Source organism: Sylvia atricapilla, chromosome 11 (genome assembly GCF_009819655.1).
Source record: "Sylvia atricapilla isolate bSylAtr1 chromosome 11, bSylAtr1.pri, whole genome shotgun sequence".
NCBI lineage: Eukaryota > Metazoa > Chordata > Aves > Passeriformes > Sylviidae > Sylvia > Sylvia atricapilla.
The window spans coordinates 14,540,094-14,563,543 of NC_089150.1; the positions used below are offsets into that span (position 1 = coordinate 14,540,094).

The 23,450-nt window shown below is 45.6% G+C and overlaps 3 protein-coding genes across 4 annotated transcripts in view; 1 reads left to right on the forward strand and 2 right to left on the reverse strand.

Annotated features, from left to right (window-relative positions):
• USP4 (ubiquitin specific peptidase 4) overlaps positions 1-16,690 on the reverse strand; it is a 32,426-nt gene extending 15,736 nt beyond the window's left edge. Inside the window, exons 1-11 of one of the 2 annotated variants that reach the window (XM_066326753.1) lie at positions 16,533-16,690; positions 16,257-16,414; positions 15,879-16,009; positions 12,283-12,409; positions 10,172-10,317; positions 9,921-9,982; positions 4,455-4,598; positions 3,699-3,816; positions 2,502-2,675; positions 1,729-1,887; positions 668-892 (exon numbers count right to left, since the gene is read on the reverse strand). In XM_066326753.1, the coding sequence (XP_066182850.1) occupies positions 668-892; positions 1,729-1,887; positions 2,502-2,675; positions 3,699-3,816; positions 4,455-4,598; positions 9,921-9,982; positions 10,172-10,317; positions 12,283-12,409; positions 15,879-16,009; positions 16,257-16,414; positions 16,533-16,639 (1,551 nt within the window). In that variant the 5' untranslated portion in view covers positions 16,640-16,690. The remainder of the gene's footprint in view (positions 1-667; positions 893-1,728; positions 1,888-2,501; positions 2,676-3,698; positions 3,817-4,454; positions 4,599-9,920; positions 9,983-10,171; positions 10,318-12,282; positions 12,410-15,878; positions 16,010-16,256; positions 16,415-16,532) is intronic. The other variant, XM_066326754.1, reaches the window with a different exon arrangement.
• LOC136366000 (2'-5'-oligoadenylate synthase 1-like) overlaps positions 1-23,450 on the forward strand; it is a 239,022-nt gene that overhangs the window by 103,104 nt on the left and 112,468 nt on the right. The window lies entirely within an intron of this gene.
• On the reverse strand, positions 21,003-22,381 carry LOC136365990 (glutathione peroxidase 1-like). Its single transcript, XM_066326756.1, is given in 3 exon segments — positions 21,003-21,602; positions 21,780-22,037; positions 22,039-22,381. Coding segments are annotated over 3 exon segments (777 nt in total). The 5' UTR covers positions 22,207-22,381; the 3' UTR covers positions 21,003-21,251.

A 23,450-nucleotide genomic window follows, 5' to 3' on the forward strand; every position in this document is an offset into this window, starting at 1 on the left:
CCGCCCTGACTCAGCTTCAGGCCCTTCCCTTGGGTCCTGTCACTGGTCACAACAGTGAACAGGTTAGTACCTGCCCCTTCACTTCCCTTTGTGAGGATGCTGAAGACCACAATGAGGTCTCTCACCTTTAGTCTCCACTTCCCAGGTTGAAAAACCCATTGATATCATAAGGCTTCCCCTCTAGACCCTTGACCATCCTCATGGCTCTCTTTCAACAGTCTCTAATAGATTCATGTGTTTTTTGCATTGTGATGACCTAAAACTGTCCCCAGCATTTAAATGAGGTGAGGCTGCCCCAGTGCAGAGCAGAGTAGGACAGTTTCCTTCTTTGACAGGCTGCTGCTGCACACACCAGGGCACAATGTAAGTTACATCTTTACATTTTCCAAGGTAACACGAGGTAAAACAGTGCAAGCACACTGCTGCTTTCAGGAAGCAGCACAGCACACTGGTCATCTCACCAGTGTGAGGAAGCCACTTTCAAGATGACCATGAACCTTAGTTTCATGAACCAAGATTTTATGAAGTCATTTGATTTCATATCCCAGATTTTTCATCAGAAAACCCAAAGGTGGACATTAATATCCTTTACATTATTTTAAGAGTCTCAACTTTAAAATCTGAAAGAACTTGACTAAAAGAAATTTATGTATTCAACATGCCTCACCTGGACAGGTCTGCGCTGTGGGTCTGCATATACCAGGGTAACTTCCATAACACGATCCCTCCTCAAGGGCAGTGGGAGAGTTAAGTAACAGAAGGGATCAAAGGTCACAGAAACTTTGGAGCATTTGGGACAAACAAGGGTAGACTTGAAAAGACCATGAAATATATCCACAATGATGGAATCATTCCTCAGCCTATGATTCTCCCATGCCTCTTTTGCCACCTCCTAGAAAAACAAGTTTAAAAAACATATTAGAAGTTACTTTTTGTGAAGATTTCTGCAGTGGGGTGAGCACCAGGACCAAAGAAAACTTGGAAAATTGATACCGATTTTATAGGGAAGGGGCTGTACCATTGGGGCTCTCCATGTGTATGTCCACCATAATACACTGAGATTTCTTCTCAGTGAAATTAACGCCTAGCATCAAGTCAAATTTCATCTATGTGTTTTAGCTGAGTTTGATCAGGTATTTCTTGGTACACACAACACCAGATGCATGAATGGAGCTGAGGGGACAGTGACAGGGACACATGCTGCTCTTCAGGACTAGATATGCTCCACTCTCCAGAAGGAATGGACTGCTGCCTCTTGCTTTGGAAAGGCAACTGCAGTTACAACTTTCAAGGAAAAAGATAGAGGGTTTTTTTCCTGGAAAATGATGGCCATGTTTCACAAAGACAGTCTAAAAGGAGACAAATTACATACAATTCCTTGAAGAGCTTCACAAGAAAACTTATAAACTCCTTACCAAAGGGCATCTGGCATTTGTCTATTCAGGGCAATCAGCGGCTGCTCTTAGCATGAGACTTTAGTCTCAGAAAGAAAAGTGAAAACAATAAATTTATTTGGCGTCTATCAGGTAAGTCTCATAAGATAATTACTTTTCTCTATTTAGGTACAGTGCCACAAGGCACAACAGGATTGTCCTATGCCAGGGATACTGCTCTGCAGAAAGGATGTTTGCGTGGCCTGTTATCAGGATGGCCAGGAACTGTCCCAGAACCCAACTAAGTGCCCTGGGAAGCACCACCTGCCCTATCCTTAAGTAAAGGGCACTGTACCGAATCTGGTCTGCCATTGGCATCCTTCAGCTCCAAGTAGGGCTTCTTCTTCACTCTGTTCAAATCCTCATGCAAGCCATCTAGCAGAAAAGCCAAGAGCTCCTGGGAATCCTGCTGCTGGTATCCTGAAAACTGAGGAGCAAACCGCCCAACCTGTGTCTGGAACATGAAAGGCAAGAGTGAGGGGATACAAAACATTCGGGTTGTGGCTTTTGCTCGCCGCTACCATCTGGTGGCAAATAGGCCATGGTGAACTGGATGCTAATGCAGGGAAAGGTGCCAGAACAATTTCCCCAGCTACTTTCAGTATTTCAGCAGAAACCAGCTTTTCATGCTGAAGCAATTTTCATACTGAGAACATTACACAAATAAACAAAGTTACAGACAAGGGGATGCGTTTTGATCTTCACTTCATAATTTATTTTTTTAGATTTGTAACTTGTACACCTCTTCTCACTGACCAAAGTTCACAGCTGGTAATTCATATGACCTTACCTAGTTTTGCAGCAAAGATCACTCTGATTCATCTGTAAACAGCACTCAGGCTGGGAGGTCATTTACTAAATAACATTAAAGAACAGCAGCCAACTCTGAGGAAGGACACTATTCACTGCAAAGGTCCTCCCTGTACCACAAAATGCATTCAAAAATCATGAAACACTGGAGCAATTCTGGTCTTATTGCCTTCTTAACATCAAAATATGTGGAAGGCACATTAGCTTTCACTGTTTCTTCTGTCCCAGAGCTGTGCTACCAGAACATGCCACACTTACTTTAAACATACGCGGGGCCACGTGAGACTGTCTCCCAGACCACATCTGTTTAATGAGATCTGCATAGGCTTCTGCAATTTCTCCCCTCATCCCCAGTGGGTTGTTCTGATTTATTTCAGCTTCATATTTATCTTCCAGGAAGTAGTCAGTCAGAGGAGGAGTATTGCTCAAGCACTGAAAAGGTATTAAGAAAATTAATTTACATGACAGTAGATAGGTGTGACAACGAAACAACAAAACCAACTTTCACATCAGAACGTGTACCAAGTTAACAAAACTGGTGACACTCGAGAACTTGTTTAGTAAAACAAAAGAAAAAATTAAGTCACTTTGACAATAAAAAATTTTAAAGTTGTCTGTTACCTAAGTCCAAAAAAACATAGAGTGGCTTAAGGTTACCATGACACAACTGAAAATAAAGTCATGTTGAATAAAAAGCAGAGCAGCTCAAGTTTATTGTGGTGTCCTGAATACCACAGGCATAATGCATTACAGTTATTTTAAGACTTGTTCCAGATTTCAAAGCCATCACTGAGTGACTGAAGTCATTTCACAGCACTGGTACCACACTAGAAGTTTGCTCATTCCTCAAATCAAAGTTCGTACAATTTGTCTCATATTTTGTTTGAACTTCTCAGCAGAAAACTACCCCTAACAGGTTTTTGCATTCTTTAAAATGAACAAAATAATCCTAAGAAGTTGAGTTTAAAAGTAAAGAAATAATTATTAGCTTTGCATTACTGTTTCAACCTTAACACCTTGCACCTTCCTCCATGCTCTTAATTTTTCAAGAATCTTTAACACAGATCCAGAGCTGCATACAGTGACCTGCTCACGTCACTTGTGTAGCCCACACAAGTCAAAACATCCTCCACGTCAGCCCATTTTTGGCAGGGCACAGCACTGGGACCTTAAGTTACAGTCAGGCACCTGTTTAAGACAACTTCCCCAGGCCATTTCAGATGCCACATATTTCAGATTCAGTCCCTAATACTGTAATATGTTTTATAGTACTAATGAGTTAAACATAAGCCAAACTAAATATGATGGTTTTGGTCTGGTGTTTTTTTTTTTTTGAGGTGTAGTCTCCTCATGGAACCACATTAAATATTCTTTTCTTTTCACAGATTTTAAGCCACAACATGTATGAGACTGATCTGTTATTTAATTCTAATGAGGGCTCTTTCTAATTCTCACCTGTAATGCAGAATTCATGAAGCAGGTGTTTCCAAGGTTACTGAGTCCACAGAGTCCAGGTTGTGACACAGAAGCACTGTCCCTGCAGTTGTAAGAGTTAGAGACAAATCCAGAACCTCTGGAAAAAAAAAAGACAATAGAGTGAATGGCACAATGAGTTTGCCAAGTCTCAATACTACTTAAAAGTCACATCAAATACAAGTCAGAAAACTGTTTACTGATTTTTTTTAACCAGGCTACCTGTTTCTGCTGCTTCATAGGGGCCAAATACCAGGAACATGAAACATACGTGCTAACTTTGGAAACATTAATCCTTACAAAGTCTATAATTAATTTATGCATCATAACACATTCATTTCCTCTGTCTGTAAGTACACAGCACACTATCCTAATGCAGCAAGAGTCTATATGATGCACTTTAAGAAATAATAAGAAAATTATGATCTGTACCTGGAAAGGCTTCTACCACAACAGCAGATAGACAGAAGAATATAATCCCTTCCCTCATGCTCTGAGTCACCTCAAAAAACAGGCAATGCTCTGGCAGTTAGTAAGTTCTGGAACATGCACTACTTTTGCAAGTGAGCAAGGAACAGCAGAAGACAGTGGTTTCAAAAAGCAAAGTTTGATAAACAGCTACACAAGAGTAGTGGAACTCCTCTAGGGCACCATCACACTCTTTTTCTATACAGGCAAGTATGCATGGGATCACTCACATGAAGGGTAACGAAACAAAAAGAACATTCCTGCTCTTACCCCCTGCCCAGGTGGGAGCTGTTCAGTCCATAGGAGTTACTGCTATCACCATTAGTAATGACAGAAGTGGCAGACACTGAGGAATAAGAACTTGCTGATGATTTTGAAGAGGTAGTAAAGTTTCTGCTAGTTGCAGTGCTTGATCTGGGAGAAAGGAAAAAGAAGTAGAAACAGTGCTACTGCTTTTTTGATCCCCAGTCCCACCACCCACAAAACTCCAAGGTCTTGCTGAGCTACAGTTAGTTACCCCACACAGAATTTACTGCTTTGATCTGTTTGATCACATTTCCAAACAACTGTCTGGAACAGAAACATCAGGGGAAAAAAGCACCAGAAGTAGGAGAAACAATTATTGCTTAAAGGCAAATATGGATCCCAGACAGTAGTAAGTAGCCATTCAGACAGTGTGAGTGAGAGGGAAGCAAGCTTTAATTTTATGAGTAAACCACCTTGAAATAAGCAAAAAAAGTCCCCAAAACCCCCCAAAGCTTAAGACCACAAAACACTCTGCCTGCATTTAAAAGTGACCAGGTCAGTCCTTCCTTACCTGAAACCCAGACCACCTATTCAAACACAACATTCATCAGGAAGAAGATAACCAACAAGGCACTAAAATTTAACAGTGTCCTGTCATAGACAGTTGCATTAAAAAAAAAAAAAAAATCCTCAAGACAGTATTGATTTTGACACTAATTAATTTCTCTATAGTAAGAGTTAACTGGGATTTGATCTAATCTCTCCGTCTCTGCCCAAACAAATACACAAAACCAAAAGCAAAAAGGTACAGGACACCAACAGCCACACAACAGTGGCTACTACCCCCAAAACAGAGCAGAGAACTAGCAGAGGACAGGGCTCTCAAGCTTCAGCTTGTCCATTTATTCTTTTTTATTGTGGTCCTCACTTTCAAATGGTACAAACTAAAAATGCATATTCATAGTTCAGACAGTACTAAAAAAAAAAATATGCTGGAAAACCTCTACGGGGAGAAAACTATACAATAATGAACAAGGCACAATGGCCATGACAAGGCAGAACACCTGGACAGCCTCAACAGTTTGGAAATAAATAAATACTGCAGTAAAATAAATACAGCAGTAAACAAGTTACAAGAGGAGCTTCCAGATGAAACTGGAAAACCCCAAACACAGTCAAAACCTGAAGCATGCTAAAAAAAACCTCACCAGCCAGCACAACAAAAAAAAAGTATACTGGAAAGTATCCTAGAAAGAACGAGATCTACCAGAATATCTGAGAGAACCATTTCTGTGACAACACACAACACTCTGTCGTATCATGTTGGAGGTGGAACTTCAAAATTATCTGGGCACCAAAGTAATATCAATGGGAAAAGAGAAGGACTAGACTATACAACAATTATCAGACTCATACAGGTGGATTTCAAGGGTCAAGAATAAAACAATTTAGGTAACAACCGCATGTAAATCCTTTAAGAACACATTTTAACAGTTTGAAGTAGTGAATTGTCTAGAAGCAAAGGGCAGCGATCTAGAAAATGCTAGACTTGGGAACTGAGCACCTCTGCTTGACACGTTTCCTCTCCAAGAGAGAGAAAAGAGAAACACAGAAAATCATGTGAAGAAAATCTACTGGTGAAAAAGGAAAAGGAGGACAAAAACCTCCTAAGGGATTTCAAGATTTCCAACAGAAGTATAGAGACAGTGTTTCATCAAGAGTCACACCGCAACTAAAGAATTCCAAGTACTTCAACAGCACCCTACACAAATGAAAAAAAAGCCACAAATTACAAAGGAAGATAAAAAAACAGATCAGAAAGCAAAGGTAAGACACAAGTCACAGAATGAGGAAAAGTCTATCCACAAAGTCATCCAGGATCTGAGCAAATTCCAGATAGAAAATTGAGAAGGTTCATGTAAGCGACAAAACAACAAGAGGTTTACAGTTTTCCACGTGAGATTTAAAAAACAGAACTCAAATATATCTGTGAAGAAAAAGAATTCTACTTATTCCTACATTTTAGAAGCTACTCATCTATGTGTAACTACTGAAGAAAGCATTTCCTAAGGACAGCTTCTTCCCCTCATTTCACAAGATGCTCAAAAGGCAGTCAGTCAGTCATCAATTACAGGTGAAGGACAGAGAGCAGCTATAAAAAACATTTTTCTCTGAAAGCTTCCCACTTTAAGTCTGGGAAGTGATTGTTAATGACTTCACAGTACTGCAGGCTCTCAGGACTACTACATTTGCACAGAGGTGACAACAGAAGACAGGTGACAACAATATTTATCCCCAAAGCCACAAAAGCGTTTCTGTGGCACACGCAGACTTTGACTGGTCAAAGGCATCTGCCCCCTCTACTGTCATCTCTCTCACAGTATGTGACTTCTGCTCCCTCAGAAAGGGAAGCCCCAAGACCTTGCTCTGAAGTAAGAAAATGAAGTTACTTATTTCATCTTTGAAATTTGTGATTTGGCATCTTCCAAAATGTTCTGGCCTACTCAGTGGGTTACCACTGAAACACAACTTCATCCTCACAATACTGAAGCACACTGTCCCCATCTGCAGGTAAAGACAGCTGCTTTATATCTTGCTACAAAACCTGTCAAAACCCCACACAAATAGCAAGGAGGAGAAATCTGGAGACTTACAGGGAGCAGGACAAAGAGGATAAAATCAAATCGCTCTGAATACATATAGTTAAGTAGAAAACAAAAACACCTCGTTAAACTAAACAAGTTGAAAAAATATTGTAAAACGCTTTCAAGTGGTTGAAAGACACAGAGAAAGTGTTTCAATTCAGCTGAGCCAACCTTCAGAGCACAGTGAAGAGCCAGTCCTTCTGCTTGACAGAACCAATAATAAAATAGTAATTTTGTGACAAATAGTTTCATTAGAGCCAGATTCGCTGGGATTTTATTCAACTGAAAAAGCAGAGGCCATAATGGATGCTTGTTTAGGAAATTCTTACATGCAAAAGTCTCCATAACTTATGTTACATCCTCAGGGCTCCTCTGCAAGCCTGGCATCTGCTGCAAATTCAAGTACTTCAAAGTCATGGAATACAGATCTGCACACAAAATATTTAGCCCAGTTGCTGAAGGGGTCCTCTGAAATCACAGGGTCAGCACACAGTGCCATGAGTAAACAGAGGAGCTGGAAGAGGAAACAGCAGGAAAATTCTAGCTCCAACCAAAGAACCAAAAGGTATTTTACTGCTGCATATGGCAAAGGGAGACAGATAGCTGCCAGGCAGACACTAAACACAACTTCACTCCAGTTTTCAAATACAATAGCAGATGGAAAAAGTGTTATTTTAAAAGAACTAACACAACTTCTGGTTTGCTTTTGCTAAGAAAACTATATCCAGGATTAAAAAAAAAAAAAAAAAAAAAAAAAAAAAAGTGTGCTAGGGCTGAAATGGAATTCTGCTAGTTCAGGACTTTAGTTTCGGAATCTTATAAGTAACAATTTAAGAGTACTAAATTCCACAGAGTCAGTTATATAATCTCCCTTCAGAAACAAAATATGCCTCTAATTTTGAAATTCCTAGAATAAGTATAATCCATCCTCTCTTCTGAAACTTTGTCTAGAAGTAAAAGCAGTTTCAAATTACAGTAAGAAGAAAGTATTTTGTTCTTAAGTGAGCAGCATACTAACAAACTCAGTAGCCAAACATAGGCAGTAGCCAAACATAGGCAGAATATACAACCAAAGGACTGCTGTAGAGTCTTAGAGCATTTTTCCTGTAAAACATCAGCCAGATTGATGGCTGGGGAAACACGAGGACAGCTGCCAAACCTGTGGAAAAGCTATTTCCTCTGGTAAGGGGCCAGTGTCTCTGACAAGCACCAAACGATGGAGAAAAACCCTGAGGACACAGAACCACCCACCCCACCATCACTCTGCACACACGCTCTGCAAGTAGGAAGGATATGAACTCCCCAGAACCTCTTCTGGCACTTGGGCAGTGATGCAAGTGCTCACCATTTCTCTATCAACAACAGAGAGGTCTACATCCTGTTTGGTTTATGTCATCAAAACTCTAAATTTGGGAAAAATTTGCTCATAAGCTTTCAGTAATAAACTGATGCAGCCCAGGAAAAAGACCTCCAAACATTAAGTTTCCCAGGTATTTTCTGGAGCTGAGAAATAGAGCACTGAAGCAAAAGTTTGCTGAGATAGGATGAAGCACAAGACAAAGTACAAAAGAACAAATAATCCTTGTATCACTTAGTACAATTTTTCAGCCTCCATTATCACCATCAAGTCAATTTCACAGGTTTCATGCTATAATAAGCAAATATTTTTATGTCATTAGAAAATACTAATCTATATACTAATAACCACTTTAATTTATCTATAACTAAGGTTATATTAAAGCCTTTACATATCAGACTAGCTCCTGACAAAGGACTACTCTGAGGCCTGAGAATGTTACACAGCTCCTTTTTAGCTTTGCTTCCTGTGGAAATAAAAGGTTATGACCTGGTCTTGCACAGCTGCCTCTCCCCCATACTGACTGTCAACCAGGTACATGGTATGAATGTTTAGTTGCTTTTCACATGACACTCCTAAAGAAAGTTCACTGTAATCCCATGGGCATTCTCTGATTCATTTACACAGTATGACCTCTCAAAGTACTGTTTCAAAACAGGTTTCACTGCCCTATCAGATCAACTCTTCAAGTTTAACACTAGTGTATCTTGATTTCAGATGACATCACTTGGCATCAAGGTCTGCAAGTTAACTGTATTGTACAGAAAAGCATTTTCTTTATCAATTTCAAGTCTGATGGCCCCTGGGACGGAACTGAGTAGGCATCAGACAGAGAAAGTCATCAAACTCTACTTTTTGTAGCAGGACATGAGCAGTTCCTTATCACTGCAAGCAACTTTCATTCTACACCATTCACTCTATACACACAATATGTCACCAAGCCCTGCAATTACCCATCTCTTCTCTAAATCAGATGGCACTGAAGAGACTCTGTGTCACATTTACAGGTGTCTGTAATTGTCTCTTGTGGTGGGAGGGGTGTTGGTCAGCTATTTCTGTACCCTTTTTAAGGGGGAACTACCAGAACTCTGAGCATTCACTACAGGCAAGTTTGAAAATACATTCCAAGATCCTTTCTGTTCTACAATAGCAAAGGACAGATGGTTTCACTGCAGTGTGCAGAGGGAGTTTTTTTAAGCAGACTAGTTCAATGCAAATAGCACTTTTGTCTCTTTAGCACTACAGAAACCTTGAACTATTTAATCTGCATACAACCTGTTTGAAACAGGCTTTAAAAAACACTCTTCTAAGAAACCAGTAGCAGAACCATTGAAGAGATTTTGAGATTTTCTCACGTTCAAAATAACCAAAACAAAGCAATCCACAACAGCCAGTGATAACTAGGCTTTCACAGAGAACATGTGGTCACTAAAGCCTAGCAAACAAACTGCACAAAATAATAGAAACCTTTAGAACATGCTTGCTTACTTTGCCAGGCAATGCTGTCCAGGCCACGTGCCATCTTCATTTCTCACTTCTATTAAAACAACCTGAAAGGGAGTGCAGGTAATAAAGGTAACTGCAAGTCTGTTACACATATTGCAAAAGCATTAGCAAAACCCATTGTCAATGTTTGCTCAAAGTACATAAAAGCAAGTGAAAAAAAAAATATGCATCAGCAAAAGCACTATGTGGGAAAAAAAAAAAAAAAAAAAAAAGAGAGAAATTATGCCCCTTACCTGACCCTGATAGAGCCCTGCATCTTGCACTGTGCTATCCAGCTTGCTGAGCTGCTCATAAGTGTTACTCATATACCTGTTCCATAGCCTGGTTTCCTTCTCAGCTGGGATACTGAATAGTTTTCTCATTTCTTTCTCGATGGTAGCTGTTCAGGAGAAAGAAAAACCACCAAAATTCCTAAAACATGAGTGCTTTCGAAAAAAACACTAAAACATTCATTTAGCAAGGAGGTACATCACTTAGCCTTTAAGTAGAAAACATATTATAGAAGTTGTAATTGCTCATATAGTTTGTCTAATATTAAGTCTGAAAGCATGAAAAATTTCTGTTTTCAGTCATGTATTTGCCTGTCAAGCCCTCAAACCAATAACATGCAGAACACTTTGAGAATTTTCTGCCCAAAGGCCAACTTCTCTTCATCTAAAAACTCAGGTTCAAGTTTTCAGTTACTACTGCCAAGCTGCTCTTAAAAGATGCTCTGTTGGTTTTGCACAGCCTGGTCTCTGGTACTGGGGATCACAGTGCTGGCTCCTGTGAGGAGCTGCTGGAAGCTTCCACCATGTCCAGCAGAGCCAGTCCCTGCTGGCTCTGAAGATGGACATGCTGCTGGTCAAGGCTGGGCCAGTTAGAGAAGTTGTTAATGTGTCTGTGATGACATATTTAAGAAGAAATTCAAAAGAAACTGCACGGTTTGTTTCTCGTCAGAGAAGACGAGGTGAGAACATGTGAGGCAAAGGACATGGAGACACCCAGGTCAGTGGCACAGGAGGGGCAGGAGGTGCTCCAGGCGCCGGAGCTGAGATTCCTCTGCAGGCTGTGGTGAGACCAGGGCGAAGCAGCTGTGCCCCTGCAGCCCCTGGGGATCCATGGGGGACCCAGAGATCCACCCACAGCCCCTGGGGATCCATGGGGGACCCAGAGATCCACCCACAGCCCCTGGGGATCCTGGGGGGACCCAGAGATCCACCCACAGCCCCCGGGGATCCATGGGGGACCCAGAGATCCACCCACAGCCCCCGGGGATCCATGGGGGACCCAGAGATCCACCCACAGCCCCCGGGGATCCTGGGGGGACCCAGAGATCCACCCACAGCCCCCAGGGATCCTGGGGGGACCCAGAGATCCACCCACAGCCCCCGGGGATCCATGGGGGACCCAGAGATCCACCCACAGCCCCTGGGGATCCATGGGGGACCCAGAGATCCACCCACAGCCCCTGGGGATCCATGGGGGACCCAGAGATCCACCCACAGCCCCTGGGGATCCATGGGGGACCCAGAGATCCACCCACAGCCCCCGGGGACCCATGGGGGACCCAGAGATCCACCCACAGCCCCTGGGGAGGTGCCCACGCTGGAGCAGGTGGATGTCTGGAGGAGGCTGTGATCCAGTGGCAGACCTGGTGCAGAGACAGGGCCCTGCTCCCAGGCTGGAGCAGCCTGTCCTTGTAGGACTGCACCCCATGGAAAGAGAGACCCACATCACAGCAGTTTTGGGAGGACTGCTGCATGTGAGACTGGAGAAGCTCACAGAGAACTGTCTGCTGTGGGAGGAACCCCACGGTCTCACAGGGGAAGGACTCCTCTCCCTGAGCAGCACAAGAAACCCTTGAGTGATAAACTGACCCAAACCCCCGTGCCCTGTCTCTGTGCTGTCATGGGAAGGAGGGAGGGGTTGCAGGAAGAAAAGCTGTTTTTAAGGGATTAATTTTACTTCTCATTATCCTCCTCTGACGCTTTTAGTAATAAACTCACTTTATACCTCTAAGCTGAGCCTGTTTTGCCCTTGCAGTGCTTTCTCCCAGTCCTTATCTCAACTTCTGAACCCTTCATTATTTTTTTTCTCCTCTGCCCAGCTGTAGCAGGGGAGGGTGAGTGAGCAGTTTTTGTGGATGCCTGGCATTCGGCCAGTGTCAAACCATGACAGATGCTTTCTTCAGTTTAGTGATGTAGACACAGGACAGCTGACATTTCACATTTTTACATGTGAAAAATACAGCAATGAGAGAGAGAGTAAAGTCAGATTTCCTCCAGTCTGGAAGTTCTGAGGGCACAGATTATCTCCTGAGACAGCCTCAGAGTACAGCTTCACCTATCAGAAAACTACTTACCAACAGTATCTGCCTTGCTGAAGTGGCAGCTGATGACATTGTCGGGATCGCTGCTCTCACACAGCTTCAGCTCCAAGAGATAAACCTCAACCTTATAGTGCTTCACAAAGAGCCCGTACTCCACCACCTGCACAAAGCAACAAAGAACAAAGCAACACAAAGCTGCAATACTGAGCAGTCCTCTGATGTACACAGTTCTAAATACTGTGAGCCTTTTGGAGTACTGAGAGCAAAGTCATGAACTGAACACCAACTCGCTCCTAGATTCAGTCACCAGCTTGTTTGGAGGGTTTTGTTTGGTTTTTAAAACAGGAAATCCCAGTGCTTTCCTTCCACAGTCCAGAGGTCCATCATCACAGTTGGACTGACAGTAACAGCTAACTCCTCATGAAAAATATTTGATAACACAAAGCATTATAGAAGAAAATTACCTTTTGCCTCTAGTCTTTGGCTAAGTTATATAAAAGGAAGGAAACCAGGCTAGAATACTGGAGTCAATTTCTCTTCAATCAGAAGAAAACACACCAAAGCATTGATTATTTTTCTGCACGGTACACACAATCTGCCTCATTAGTCTCTCCTAGCAAGAACAGAAAAGTACCCCTGAACTTGTTTTGATGACACTGCTTTATTTTAGAGTACTTTTCAAATCAATTTTGCATTTGAGAGAATATTCCAATAAGTACATTTGCTCATACCACTAGCTTCTAGCATATTTTTAAAAAAAAGCTTCCCTAAAACTGGACACCATTCTTCATCTACAAATCATAAAACACGTAACACCAGAAAGAAAAGCACATTTCACAAGCCAATTATGAGACAACTGCAATGTAACAGGATGAGTAAGAAAAAAAAGAAAATCCCACACCTCATCTCTTTCCAGAGTGCTTGGCAGCCACAAAGTCTCTGAAACTGAGACCATATTTCATTGAAAAAGTTGGTATAATTTTTAAGAGTAACAGTGAGAGGTATTTGGACAATGCCCTTAATTTGCATTAACTTGTCAGACCTGAATTGGTCAGGCAGTTGGACCAGATGATTAAGTCTGTTCCAACTGAAATATTCCATTCTATTCATGAGATACCAGACTTGGTATGATCTACACCTAACATTTCACAGAAAAAAACACACAACTTTGGAAAGAAACAAAGAATTAAGACCTAGACTTATAGTGACAATTCCACTAAATTATGCTTCCATCTTCTGAGGATTGTTGCTTTTAGAAGGTTGTATTAAATACGTAAGGTGCTTTAAAGGCAAATAATTAACAAACACATTCGGAAAGATCTTCAGTACTTTGCTGTTACAACAGAAAGTAAAGCTCCCTGTTTAAACAGCTTCTTGACAGGCAGAGCAGACTTCCTTTTAAGAAAGAAACGAAACCAAATCAAAAGTTCTCATTTATTTTTCAAAATAAATGTCACTAAACATGACTTCCTGTTCTCCAGTATTCTGTAGTTAGAAACGAGTAAAAGCCATATTTAGAAATGAAAATAACTCTTTTCTGAGTTCCTGAGGAAAAGAAGTTCCTGATCAGATCACTGTGTCTATTAGGATGGAGGAATGGATCTCTAATCACCTGCAGATGTCTTTTAAACTGCATCTGAGCAGCTTCCTCATTCTCTGCCAAAGCACAATTCAGGTCATGCCACTGGACAGCAATGTCAGCACTACTCAGCCGCTGAGGAAGCACATTAATACACCTTCCAGTGGGACTCTAGAGATGACTGCCCAAAAATATGGTTTGAGACTATCAAGAGAAACCTGAACCACAAATCTAGCCTAATCCTCCTGTTCTTGCCTCTGACAATCAAACACAGAGATACAAGAAATATCTTTTAAAACCATAAAGATGCCAGAAAATCACTTCCCAGATCCTACTTTCATGGATATTTAAATGAATGAATCACAGTTGATCCATCTTTATGGAAAGTCTTAAAGCATTGAAGGACCACAAGTTTAAGTGCTTGACTTTTAATGCTACCTGGGGAATACTGTAACCAAATCCTGCCCACTTTCTACTCAGGTGCAGCAGTGCAGCTTCTGTGTTTCACTGACCCACTGTAAGAGGCTGTTACATCTCACAAACCTAATATTCTCCTATATTTTAGCATCTTCTTAAATATAAAAACCCACTTCAGCTTAGCAGGTTAACAACACAGGCTGATCGTTTCATAGCAGTTCAAAACTTTAAAACTCTAGTCTTTATTAGACTCAGAATAACCTGGCATGTTAGGCCTATAAACCAGCACAAGCTCTGAGCTCTGTCCCCTTGGCCATTGCACCACTGAAAGCAGCATCAGATACCGCACCAAAAGCAGGCTCATGCAGTTAAGCACAAGTGTTTCCCCAATAGCTCCCAAATTTCTTGTCAACTTTCAAACTCTTCAGAAAAGGGAGTGTGCAATAACATGCCAGGTTTTGTGAAAGCAATCAGCCAGTTCACCGAGGAAAGCTCACTCACTTGGAGAGGCACTAATCAGTAACAGTACCAGCTCTCCCTCCCAGCACACACTTGCAATTCCTCAAGATGTTATATGTTTCTCTAAAACCACATGTCCTTTACATGCTGTAATTTTTTTCTCCTCTCCTACTTCTTGCTTCCATGTGAGTTCTGTCTACTCAGCTGAGTGAACCTGAAGTCACCTGGCGATCCTGGGTTCACTCAACAGTCCTGAAGACACCAGAATTTCTTACTAAATGCAATTTCTAGCCCACACTGAATGACAACATTCCAGTACCACTGATCAGCATTCCCGATCTTACTTCCCTTCTGGTGTCACACTTTCCTAGGTCTTGCACACCTTGGAGTAGCCCTTATTTACAACATAATGCTGCTTAAACATAAGTGATGCTAATTCCGTATATTATATCAACACTTGCTGTAGTGATTAGTCTTTTAATGAATGCCACAGACTGACACTGCTCAATTTAGTCAGTACAATAGCTTAAGACTAAAATAAAAACAAGAAACCATTTACCTATACAAATTAAAAAACCCAAAACCAAAACCAAAACAAACAAAAAATCAAAACCAAAGACACTTGCCAATTTCACCTTCCAGAACAGGTTATATACTCAGAATGCATACATGACTGCATTTGTCAACCAAAAATATGACTTATAGGACAAAACTATATATCCACCTCTTTATTAAGATTTTAGAATCACACAATTTTGTAAGAAAACAGGGATCACCTTAGACTTCAGAGGAAGCCCCTAATACATCTGCACTAAAAGACTCATTCTGTTCTGGAAGATATATAAGTTTGACCAGCAACTTACACTTGTCCACGAAGTACAAACTATTCCATGCAATACAAAAGCACAGTACTAGTCCAAAGAATCATAACCTAAATAAGGTTCAGGGTTCTTGCCCCAAATAAACCATCATCTCAGAACCCCTGAACAGTCAGGCACTTTGGCTGAAACACGGGCAAGTTGTTCTTTTAGACAAGGCAAACAGACATCACTTATTGTCTCCAAAGAGCTGCTGAGAATCCTGTCTTAGCTGACATCTGGCAACAAAAACTGTTTAAGTTTGATGGAGATCAAAAACTGAATCAAGGAGGACAAGTTGATTCAGCCATACTTACTTTCCTCACAATAGGCTGCTGCCCGTCTATGCAGCCATACCACGCTACTAGCTTGTTCCAGGCTTCGGTGGGCACCAGCACATAATCCAGCTCGTCAATGAGGTGCTCTTTTAAACTCTGAGTTTCTGGATCTAAAAGGGGACAGACGGCAGAGAGCAGGACATGAAACAGCACCTTTTCTTCTCCAGACCCACACACGTACTGCCGGGACACGAAGAAACACCAGCACTCGCAGGGAAGCAGAGCCCGGCCAGTCCCCCGCAGGTGCAGGGCGGCGCGGCCGCGTGCCCTCTCTAGCACTCGGCTTCGAAAGCGAAAGCAGTGCGGGGAAGTTCCCGGCCCAGCCCGAGCCGCGGCCCCGCTGCCCGCAGCACTCACCGCCGAACAGGCCCGAGTTGTCGATGGGCCCCGGGAACAGGCCCGCGTTGTCGACGGGGCCCGGGAAGAGATTGGGATCGCCGGCGCCGAACATGTCCCAGGTGTCGAAGCCCACATACTTCTTCCACTGTTTGAACCACCGGCTCTCCACCAGGTACCTGCAACACACGGCACCGCCCGGCGCGGCCCCTCAGCGGTGGCGCGGCCCGGCCCGAAGGCTCCGCCGCCCGCAGGGGAGGGGGGACGGGGAGGGAGGGGAGGCGCGAGTGTACTCACCAGGACTCGCCGGGCCGGAGGGCCGTGGCCAGGAGGGGCCCCAGCTCTGCCCGCTGCTCCGCCGGGTCCGGCCGGGCCCGTTCCCCGCCGGCCGCGGCCGCCGCCATGTCCGTGCGCGAGACCCGGCGCGGGCGGAGGTCGGAGCGCGCGCGGGCGGGCACGCGCTGGGCGAGTGGGAAGGACCCGCCCCGCCCGCGCGCGCTCCGCGTGAGGTGGGCGGGGCCGCGAGCGCTGTGGTGGCGGCCGCCATCTTGTGGCGGCGCCGTGAGGGAGTTTGTGGGGAGGTTTGGGGCATCTGAGTGTCCTTACGGGCGCTGCAGGGAGAGCCCGGGGAGCAGGAGCACTCACCCCTGGGGGGATGGACCTCGTCCCCGAGGGGGCTTCGTGGTCGAGAGGGCTCCTAGGCCGGCCTCTTTAAGTCCTCAGATAAGAACACTTCTGGGAACACTGCTCCCTTCCGCCTCTGCAGCAGTCTCAGCCCAGCCTTCCCAAACCTGCTCAGGGTGGCTGCTGCCAACCCACTCCTCTGGGCTCCAGACACCCTGTACTTCACTTTCTCACCAAGAATCTCCTCCCTGAATTATCCCGCAGTGAAGATCGAACCCAAGGTGAAAGCTTTAGTTATTCACAGATTTTATTTTTCTCCCTCAGGGCAGTCTCTGACAAAAGAGGTGGCAGAACCATTTGGTTGGAGTGTGGTTTCAGTTTTAGGCGCTCCATTTTCTCACTTGGAGCACACTGGTGAGGGCGTTGGACTTAAAATGTTACGGGAATAAATGGGACACCTCGTGTGTATGAGTGCTCAGGAGTTTGGGTATTGTCTCAAGAGAGAACTGCTCCAGGAGATTTAAGCATTGATCCCTCCAGTAGCGTATCCTGTGCTATACAGCGAGCCTGTTCTTGAGAAGGGGGGCTCTTAGGAATAATTTTAAAAGTCTGCCTTAAACGGATGCACCAAAGAGATCCGTTTACCTTAAGTGAAAAAAAAGGCAAGGGTGATGTAGGGGTGCTGCCTGTGCCAGGAGCATTCTGGCACCACCATGGGCAGGTGGGCTCTCCCTGCTTGGCACTGCCACAGCAACCAGAGTAACGTGATAAAAGCCTTTTATGTTCCTGACAGCAGGGCAAGTCCATTCAGTCAACAATGAAAGGAGCATTTTCTCCATCCAGTAAGAGTTGAGTGTTGTTAGTTCAGTTTTTCTCAGAGGGCGGGGCCCCTTCGGGGTCTAACACACCCTGGGTGTGTTTTTAAAATGAGTCAGCTATTCTGAGATAGTGCTTGTGTGTGGCTGACCTCACTCTGCTAATGAATTACTGACTCCTCATAGAAAGTGTGGTAAACAATTAAATGGTTTAATTCAGGCCTTTCTGATTCAGTGCAAAAAAAAATTACATTGTGACAGTTTCCTTGTAGACATAGGTGTCTGTGTTCTCCTGTCTCCTCAAGCACTTTCCTTTCAGCCATTGACTTCTGCCCTGATCCCCAGCTCATCCCAATGGGTGTGAAAGGGGCACTGGCAGCAGCAAAGCCCCCTCAAGTACCACAGGACTGGAGGCAAGTATTCCCAAGTATTAAGATGGCAATTATCAAACACAGTGACTGAAAGCTGCCGAGGATAAAGGGAATTTAAATAGCAGAAAGAACCTTGTATAGGCTGAGTAAGAAAGGTCTCAAACTCAGCCGATAGCACTTCTGTTGAGTAGACACTTCTGAACACCATATGTCATCAGCCAGGATTTCAGCAGATAGCCCAGGGTTTGGTGGACAGAACATTAGGAAATCTGGGAGAGAGAGAAAGGACCAGGAAGGATCATTTTTCTTGGAACTAGTAAACACTCCTGACAGCTTCAAATATTTGAACTTGTTTAAGGATTTAAGAAGTTGGTGGCAACTATCAGCAGCTAAAGGGGGGAAGAAATAAATCACAGGGAGGGGGGACAAGTAGGGGACAAACACTTTCTAGGAAGGAGAAACTTTGATATGCAAAAGAATGGAAAAGCAGGAACACTGAAAGACGGACTAAGTGTTTGCAATTAATGTGTAGTGTAGGAGTGTATATGTAACCAACGGGAGATGTTGAAAGGACAACATCCTCAAGCCACAAAAGCAACCAGTAGTATTATTTTAAGGTTTCCCTCTGAGTCAGTCTGTTTCTCTCTGGAATTACAGAAATAGAATTGGGTTGGTTTATAATCCCTGAGGAACCGCCTGGGATTCTTCATGCTTCCCCTCAGCATAGAGCTGCAGCCTGTATGCAATGTTCACCTCCTCTCATCACGACACCATCCAAGGTTTGGGCCTGAGCTCCTGCGTGGGTACCATGCTCCACTGTCCCTGTCACTGCCAGAGAATGACTCTTGCTAGTGCCCTCTGTGCTGCAGGCAACTGGACCCCAGAGCCAGCTGCTCCAGGGAATGCTGAAAGGAGACTGGGAGTAGGAAGGCTGGGCAGCTTTCGGCCACGCTGCAGAGTTCCTGCTGGTGTGCTTACACTGGGATTGTTCATTTTCCTGCTGGCATGGCTCATTTTTGTCCTGGAATCACGTCACTGTACTGCTTCTGGCACAGCTGGAGCTGGTCTGGAGCTGTTGCTTTGTTTTTCTGCTAGCAGAGCCTCAACAGTCAAAAGGTAAATAAATCCCTTGGCCGTAGGCACAAAATAAGCACCATTGCAAGGTGCCTTTCTGACCAGCAGGCTTGGCAAGAGATCCTTTTTTGGCAGGCTGGAACTGTAACAGGTATTAGGGTCTGCTCCCTGTAGTTGTGGGTCTCAACCAGAGCCCTCTGGTTGGGAGCAGAGCAGGCCCCACTCAAAGGGCACAAGTTTGGCGAGTCAGGAATGAGGAAGTGCCACAGCTCACATTGAGAAAGATTTTTCAGTGCTCTGAGTTTCTGCTGCTCATGGTCTAATGTACTCTCCCCCTATTTCGACATCCTGCATTAATGACGGAAGTAGAACTAACTGAAAAAATAATCCCCTACACCATGCATCATCTGCTGCAAAGCTTAAATAGCTACTGAAAACATCCTGTTTTTTCTATGAAGCTGTTCTGGGATTTGAGAAATAGCCCAGTGAGTATTGTGCAATCTGAGTCCAAAGCTCAATGACTCAGGGGTAGCAGCAAGCAGGGTGGTGCTGGTTGGAGGATTTACCCAGTCTCTCCTTAACCCTGAGGGATTCTTGGATATAGGTACAGTAACAAAACAACTGTGAATTTGTGAAGTGAAAAGCTACAAACAAGAAAACCCCACCAAACCCTCAAATCCTGAGTGTTTTTATTATGAAAACGGTTGCCCTAATGCTTGAAAGCTTCATGCCTTCCCTTGGAGAGCCTAAATTTCTAGTCTGGGTTAGGACTCCTCAGTCCCCCACCAAATTTTTACTCAGTGCTACAAGGCCTTGTGAGGAGTGGCTTGTAATGAAAATATGCTCACAGGGCAATTTAAGCAATGACAATTTTCCTGTAGAAGGAGTTGAGCAACTGGGCAGAAGGATGGCAGGTGAAATTTGGCACAGGCTCATGATTTCCCATGGGAAACCAATCATAATTCCAGCCACTTAGCAGCAGCCTGTAAAACCAGGATTGCTGAGCAGGGTTGATATGTCAGAATTATTACTGAATCATAAAATCATTAATATTGGGAAAGACCTCTAAGATCATTGAGTACAATTGTAGCAACTTCTCATGAAATATTTCTCAGCTCCATGGTTGGCAGGAGTCAAAAAGCTGTTAGGGAAGAAGTGAAAAGAAAAAATATTTCCTGGCACATCTGCACTTGGGAGTGTCATATACAATTCCTGTGCCCAAAGGGAAACAAGGACACTCTGAGGCAAGGCACAGTTGTTATAGGCCAAGTGATTGAATGAGGTGGTATTGCACTGGAAACATGAACAAACTTGTTTGTCGTATCATTCCCTGCACCTGCTTCAGGTCTCATGGAGGACTGGGCAAGGATGTGAGGATCTGTGTTGGGCCACCACTGAGGCAAAATAGGGTACAGCCAGTAAGGGGCAGTGGCTCTGGGACAAGGGGAAGGACAGTGGATACTGCTCCTGGTCTAGGTCCCCCCAGGCTGCAGGATCGCTCATCTCCCTGTCCCAGCACTTATTAGCCTGTTGTGGGCTGTTACCAGTAGCCACATTGGGAATTCATCAGCCAGTGTAAAATCACCCCCTGGCCATGTGCCAGCGTGTTGCCTCTGCAGGGAAGCCTTAAGGAAGGTCCAGTGAGCAGTGGGGCAAGGTCTGTCTGCTCCTTGCTGCCCTCCTGCTCTCCCAGGTTTGTCACACATGGGGCAGGACACGGTACTGATTTACATCTTGCAGAGCTCATGCCCTCAGTTTAGTTCAGCCTGACTGCACAGCCGTGCTCGAGTGCTCCAAATCTGCCCCTGTGAGCAGGGGCTGATGAGCAGGTAAAAATCCTACCATGTTCTACCCAACTTGCCCAGATTTATCAAGCCACAGCCTTAAAGAAAGTACACATTTTTTTATTCAGAGAATCACAGCAAACTACTGAGACTCACAGCTGCTTGCCCTGGCATAGTTTCCCAAACATTCCCGTGTAACTTTTGAAAACATCAAGCACACTTCAAGGATTTGGAAGATGCACTATCATAAGCAAAACCTACACAAGACATTGGAATTTCTGCCAGAGCAGCAGTTCCCTGAAACAAGAACGCCCAGGTGCACAGCAAAGGGAAAGGGCCGAGAACTTTCTAGGCAACCTTCTGCAGAAGCAACTCAATGTCGTCCTGGATCTTGATGGTTTCGAAACTCCGGCTGTAGCGTTTGAAGGGCACGCCGTCGGGGCCAATGAGGAACTTCTCGAAGTTCCAGGCGATGTCATTGCGGCGAACCGGGGACCAGATGATGTACTGCGGGTTGGTCATCAGCGAGGAGGGGTCATCGTGCGGGAAGGGCAGCGCGTCCTTCAAGAAGGTGAAGAGAGGGTGTGCGTCCTTCCCGTTCACCTCGCACTTCTCGAACATTATGAAATTGGGCTTGAACCCCTTGCCAGGACGAACGTGCTCGAGCATGGGAAGGATCTCATCGTTGGTACAGTTTTCCTAAGGAAACAAAGGTAAACCCACCCCGAGCACCGCCTGTGAGAGCCCGGCCGGGGCGGGTGGCTCCCGCTCGCTCCCCGGCCCCGCTCCCCGGCCCCGCTCCCCGGCCCCGCTCCCCGGCCCCGCTCCCCGGCCCCGCTCCCCGGCCCCGCTCCCCGGCCCCACCGCCCGCCCTACCTGGTGACCGAACTGGTTGCAGGGGAAGCCGAGGACCTGGAGCCCGCGGGGGCCGTAACGCTGCTGCAGCTCGTTGAGCTGCAGGAAATCGCGCGTGGTCGTGCCTCAGAGCGACGCCACATTGACCACCAGCAGCACCTTGCCCCGCAGCGAGCCCAGCGACAGCGGCTCCGCCGCGCCCAGGGGCCGCGCCGACATTCCCGCCAGCCCCGCCGCACGCACGCCCGCTCCCAGTGCCGCCATGCTGCCAAGTGCCGAGGGAACGGCCCCGCTCCCGCCAGCGCCGCGCTCCGCCCGCCCCGTCCCGCCGGGAGCCGCCTCCGAGCCCGCCCCGAGCCGCGCCCGCCGCTCCCGAGCGCTGCGCCGCCCCCCGCCCGGCCTTCGCGGGGCGATGCCCGGGCCCGCTCCCGAGGGCTCGGGCTTTCATCGGCGGAATGCGCACAGCGGGGTGGTTTTCAAACCCGCGGCTAACATGAAAGTATCACGGATCCTCGGAAACGCTGTGGAAAAGCAGTAAAACACAGAGTGGTCCCGAAGTTCCAGCCTTCGTAGTGACATGGTCACCCGCGTCCAGGGGTGGCACAGCGTGGCACCAAGGCTGCAGCATTCTCCGAGGACACCGCTGCCACCGAGCATGGCTCTGGGGAGAGAAACACCTTCAGTTTGTGCATCAGGAAGAGGAACGGGAGGGGCACAAGAAAGAGAGGCAACAAATTCCCTTCTTCAGATTCCTATAATTTTTCCACCTCTTTGAGGCTGGTGAAGTCTACACGCAGGGTTACAGTTTGGTATATCGTCGCTAGATAAAGAGAAGTAGGTTCCTTCTTCAACTTCAGGGGTTGCTTTTCCCCACCTTGACTTTTCCATTTCTTGCCTAACTGCTTCAGTCTGTTTGCAGGAGTGTTACATCATGCAGTATTGACTGCACTGTTCTCCACAGATTCAAGGCAGCCTTAAGTGAACTGGGCTGTTTCTTGTCCCCACACCAAGCAAGTGGCCTGGCTGTCCCTCCACAGGTCTTTATGAATCTCTGCCCTCCTCCAGAGTACCCTGTGAAGAGGCAGGTCAGGGTCAGGCCTTGTGTCCATGTCCATGGGCTGGACTAACAGAGATTGTGGAGCAGCACAGCCTGGCAGAAACAAAGAGCTAGGGCCTCAGCTCCAGTGCAGCTCCCAGGGGGAAGCAGGGAGCCTCTGCTGAGGCTCCTGCCAGCATCTGCGCCAAGTGAGCTCCATACACAACAGCCCAAGGTCAGACAGCTGCTTATCAGCCCTGGCCCCCAGCCAAGCCAGCCTGGGCCCCCGTGCGGGGGGATGTGCTCAGCCCCCCCTTGCTGTCTGCTCTCTTTCATGCTTGGCAGCAGGGACTTGTCACGAAATGCCAGCTGTCACTAACAGGCACCACATAATGCTGCCTCCCTGGTCTGGGTGCCCAGGTAACTGCAGGATCTGGGGGGTTGCTTTGAGCCACTCTTGGCACCTGCCCCAGTGACTGGGAACTGGAATAGTTCCAGCTGTGGCAAGTTCTGGGGACTTTCCTGACTTGCATCTTTGGGGACGTGCACTGTATTGCAGCAGTGATGGCAGGAGCCATGTCAAGTGTCCTGAAAGAGATCAGTGCTGGAAAATGGCTGATGAGCAGAGACAGATGATCCTCCATGTTTGCTCTTGA